We start from the raw sequence: 5,223 nt of genomic DNA, 5'->3' as shown, positions 1-5,223 counted from the left end.
ATATAATATTAAATTGAATGAAATGATTAAAAAATATTGCAAACCCCCGTTAGTATGCCTATGTATAAAAATACTAGTCATACAATTTGTATAGTATAAATTACATTTTGGAATAGCGTTGGAATAGTTTATACTATACCATGATTAGCCTGTATTATGTTATAATAAGCCTGCATTACTTACATAGTGTTTGAGCTGATGGGCCTGATATATACGTAGAGCCATGAACTTCCTTGATTTTTGCCACAGCCTCGTCTCCAAGAGCAAGCTATGTTAGGAAAAGAGAACAGCGTGTAACTTATATAAGACTGATAGCTAACTTCATATATAGACCTACATTATAGAAATATTATTTGGCCAAATTTCCCTGTGCTACCAGTAAAATTGAGTAAACATTGTTGCGCGCGTACGTTTTGGTCTGTAGCGCAATACAGTACACTGGCTTGGTATTTGCGTATGACAGCGTAGGCATATAATAACAATAATAATAATAATAATAATAATAATAATAATAATAATAATAATTATTATTATTATTATTATTATTATTATTATTATTACTATTACGTATTATTATTATTGTGTATTTAGGTGGGTCACTGTATTCGTTTTAAAACAATGTACTCACTAATTGTCTAGAGTTTTCTGGATCTGGCGCACTAGCAGAGTAAGACCACGGAGCCAGCCATAATTGAGAGTAGCTGTGCCAGTCCACAAACACTCTCACGTCTTGTGTCTTCTTAACTTTCATTAGATAATCCGTAACAGCTTTAATCTCGACCTCGGAATGTGGGCCGCTTCCACGATACGTAAGGGAACAGGCCCATGTACTAGCCCCTTCACCTGCCAGTTAACAAAAGTAATAGAAACTACTGAATGAGAAAAAAAAAAGTGTGCATGGAAAATAATAATAAGTTTAATAATGAGTTTTGGGTGCACTTTGAAAGTCAACAAAATTAAATTGAAAGACAAAAACAAATTCGATGCCAGCAAGAGTTTAGGCGGCAAACGTCTGTAGATGATGCAAATAATTATTTTCCCCACAGTCTGCCTACTCGTATTATTTTCATCCAATCACATGTGCATAAACAGCAAAAAGTCCCGGTTCGAATCCTGGTAGTGACAAGTTTTTTCACACTCGTTTGATTATTATTGTAATTATTATTGTACATCATTATTAATAATGAAAATTGTGCCTATTATGTGGGATGATGCCTATCAACAGTGAGTTTTTGTTTCATAGTAAGAGTAGGTAATTTAAATCGGAGGAAGAAAGTAAGACGATACCTCCCCATTTGTAGTCCCAGTTTCTGTTGGGATCAGTTCCTTTGCATGAGGTGCCCTGGTTGATTGACCTAGTTTTACGCCACAGACGATCCTGGAGTTAATAATGATGATGATAATATTTATAATGATAATAATAATAATGATAATGATAATAATAATAACAATAAACAATAATAAAAATATTATTAATAATAATTATAATGATAATAATAATAATAATAATAATAATAATAATGACAATGACAATAATAATAATAATAATAATAATAATAATAATAATAATAATAATAATAATAATAATAATAATAATGATAATGATAATTATTCTTCTTCTTATTATTATTATATTGGAAACAACTTAAACAATATAACAATAACGATAACAATAATGATAGTGATGATAGGCCTAATGATGGTGATGATGATGATAATGATAATGATGACTACAAGAATGATGGTTTGATGATGATATTGATAATGAAACGATGATAATGATGAAATTCCGATGACAACTACGATGACGATAAAATCACGATAACGATAACATAAAAATAATAATACGGGTAGTAAATACTACTAAGTAACTACTATTACTACTTATGCTATTATTAAACTATTATCATTACTACTTTTTGTTTTATATTATTACACAGAATATATTGTCATTATTACTTTTTTTTAATAATACACAGAATACTAAATTATATTGCATTTCTCACTTAGAGATTACTACAATGAAAATTATCAATATCAGCAAATTATTTAAATAAATTGAAAATGGAACGGAAAAGAATAATTTAATCGTAAATGTTTTAAGATGTTGGTGTATGTACTTATATAAGTAGCTCACCCCGTTTTCAGCCCAGGTGAAGACATATCCATCCACATTGAGTGACGGCACGATAAGCCAATCCAAGCCGTCGAGCAAGCGGACCTCCTCGTCACTGTCACTTGCATAATTTTCCAGTAACTGACAGCATTAAAAAAATAAATTAAAATTATCGTAAATATTTATTGCCCGCTGATTAAAAACTCTGCGAATAGGTCAAGTGAACTACCATATTCGATTTAAAATGAATCTCCGAATAAACTAGTTTTCGGAATTTTCCTGAATGACAATAAATTTGAAGATTGGTGAACAGAACCAGAAATTCTAAAGATGATTGGTGGCCTGAACAGAAAAGAAAAAGCATTAACATAAGTTTATAACAGAGAGAATGGTCCTCTAGAAGGTGTTTGTTGGCAGAACGAAGCCTACGAAGGAGAACATGGTGCATTAGCTATTGTAAAACATATGATGGTTTTTAAAGGAAAGGGGTTAAAAACTAATTTGAATATCTTGTAGGGGCCTATATAGGACCTAATCTGGAGCCATAAAGTGTATCGACGGGTGAAAACCGACACAATAATAATCACTTATTTTCAGTGGACCTTAAAAATATGACCATACAAATTCTCCAAATGTTTCGGATAGACACAAAAGATGATATGCCTATTATTATAGGGAGGATATTGGCCTAAAAACACTAGTGAGCTAGTGAGCTATATAATCCATCAAGAAACACGCCTAAAGCACGTAGCAACTGGGTTCATAATAGTTGTATCAATTGTCACTCAGATTAGCATTAAAAAGACGATATGTTTGTCGAGGTAAAGTCATGGACATAGGCACTCACTGCATCATACGACGAATCCAACTTTGGTCCCCGTGAGCGCTAAACGGTGCGCCGTCTGCTGATTGTCGGACCGGTGGGAAGTCTGAACGGATCGTCATTAAACACGATTCTTTGCGCGCGCGTCGTCGTGACGTTGCGTTCTTCATAAACGTGTACTATAACACGTCAGGTAGCGCAAACGTCGATTTGTATGTGAAAATGAACGTGTCTAAAGAAGTTTGCCATGGTTGCTTGTCTGTTCATTCCAATTTCAGCCTAATCCACATTATCTTGTGGTTTAATCCGATTAATTTCTTTATTCTATCTATTTAGTATTTTTTTTTTATCTTACCTTGCTTGTAAAATACATAACTGTTGCTGGAGAAATCCATTCTCTCGCATGAATACCGCCCTCAAACCAAACAACAGGTTTTCCACTCATTCCAGATCCCTTCAACTGAGATTCAATAATAAATAATGTTTTTTTTGGTTTTTTTTTAAAGGTGTATTGTTGGAATTCATAAATTTAATAATGATCAGAGGCGGATTCAAAGGGAGGGATTGGGTCAGCGACCCCTCTAAATGTTAGAAATTAATAACTGTATGGAGGAGATTAGGACATCATTCAATCAGTATTAGGAATTTGTTTCAGGCTGGTGTAACAAGCTAAAGATTGGTATTTTTAATGTACTTGTTAATCGTTTGAGTTATTGATATTTATTATATTTTGTATAAGCTTATTGTATCTTTTGCTTTGCCTGAATTAATAATAATAATAATAATAATAATGTGAATGAGCATGCGAGATGTGTATAAGAGACAGTATATATATATATATATATATATATATGCACAAGTGTCTCAATGCATATTACTGTAATGGGCCTAAAATTATGGCTTCATGTTAGGTCCATCGTCTATATTTGATAGTTATGTTTTTCGAGTAGGCCCTACCTGGTTTGCAGAGACCTTATTATTGCTATAATAGTAGAGACGATCTGGATTGTGGTTGTTTAATGCAACAACGTTCGGCATGAACATGTTTTTACGACTGCGCATTGAATAGTTTCGCACACAACAATACGTACATTTTAACATTCACTTTTCACGTCTATAAACGCGACAACACGATATATTACAATAATTGCGATATCTGGATGTTTAATTTCAATAAAGGATGAAATTATGACTGCGGGCCCAACATTAATTATGACGTCGTGCCATGAAGAGATCTTACCTCCTCGTATGTATGGTAGACACTGTAGTCAAATGAGGCTACGTCACTGCTACTCATCCTCCCATCCATCTTTTCCCGTTGATCATCTATTACCTTCTGAATATCGTCCATCATTATTTCATATTGTAGTCCAGCAGCTTTGAGGAGTGCTTTGACGTAGTACTGATGCTTTGGTTTTACCATGATATCAACTGGTCTAGCCAGTACCCTAGTAGATTGCCAGAACTCCACATTGTCCCCAAGCTCTTTCTCTATCTCGTGCATCACGTTCAGTTCACGCTTGGAATTTAACTTAACCCGCAAAACTTGATACCTATATGGTAGTAAAAAGACATTGTCACCCAATAAGCAAAAAGTATTAACGAATTATCACCACCTGAAAGTTTCAATAGAAAATAACTATGCCTATACCTGATTTTATATTTGGGTTACAACCAGTTAAATGTAATGGGTCATCTGCTCCAACAATGAATAATACTAACGTATTGTTATAGTAAACATTACATTTAACAAGGCCTGAAGCCAAGTAATGTATTATTAATTATAATTATAACAATTACTATACCCATCGTAACGCGTTTGTTCGCCGAAAACGACGGCAAGCAGACAGAGCCCCAAAACCACTTTGGAAAGCATTTCGTTACTTCGTAGAGACACTAAGCGAATGAACCAGGAATTGCAATATATTATGTTTAACATGCGTTAATCTTACTATCATTATACTAACAATTGAGATACATGTTATCAAACCTGCTGTTTAGTTCTCTTCCTCTTTCGTCCGTTACTAATTTAGAAGTACCTTGGAAGTTCTGATAAAATTTTTTATTACGGTACTGTATCATCCGATAAGTTGATTTTCGTATGGCGAATTTGTTGGTCCTCGCGCGCGTTGTCTTCCCCTCGGAACCTGTATCAATACTCTTCATAGATACTGTTGTAGTGTTGATATTGCGATAATTAAACTGTGTTGTGTTGATAGTAGTCCTACGTAACTCCTACCCCACCTGTTCCTTCTCACACTCTTCTTTAATAAGATACTGCGTT

The 5,223-nt window shown here is 33.8% G+C and overlaps 1 protein-coding gene across 1 annotated transcript; it reads right to left on the bottom strand.

Annotated features, from left to right (window-relative positions):
- Positions 1-175: 175 nt before the first annotated feature.
- On the bottom strand, positions 176-4,901 carry LOC117122156 (carboxypeptidase A2-like). The gene is made up of 7 exons (XM_033267664.1): positions 4,745-4,901; positions 4,180-4,492; positions 3,295-3,465; positions 2,138-2,257; positions 1,288-1,378; positions 629-843; positions 176-268 (listed from the first exon to the last, which is right to left on the bottom strand). The coding sequence occupies exons 1-7, from the start codon at positions 4,876-4,878 to the stop codon at positions 176-178; spliced, it is 1,137 nt and encodes a 378-aa protein (XP_033123555.1). The 5' UTR covers positions 4,879-4,901.
- Positions 4,902-5,223: the final 322 nt, after the last annotated feature.

This window comes from Anneissia japonica, unplaced genomic scaffold, assembly GCF_011630105.1.
Source record: "Anneissia japonica isolate Jap-2015-1 unplaced genomic scaffold, ASM1163010v1 scaffold288265_len830512_cov201, whole genome shotgun sequence".
Classification (NCBI taxonomy): domain Eukaryota; kingdom Metazoa; phylum Echinodermata; class Crinoidea; order Comatulida; family Comatulidae; genus Anneissia; species Anneissia japonica.
Note: the sequence above shows the minus strand (reverse complement) of the source record. Positions and strands in the feature narration are given on the sequence as shown.

What these genes read in the sequence shown, in the direction of transcription:
- LOC117122156 (XM_033267664.1), bottom strand. Translation starts at nt 4,878, where the DNA reads ATGTTAAACATAATATATTGCAATTCCTGGTTCATTCGCTTAGTGTCT. An exon ending in GAACAAACGCGTTACGATGG is followed by an intron (nt 4,493 to 4,744) that starts GTATAGTAATTG and finishes ACTACCATATAG; the next exon opens with GTATCAAGTTTTGCGGGTTA. An exon ending in TCACCTGGGCTGAAAACGGG is followed by an intron (nt 1,379 to 2,137) that starts GTGAGCTACTTA and finishes TATTAACTCCAG; the next exon opens with GATCGTCTGTGGCGTAAAAC.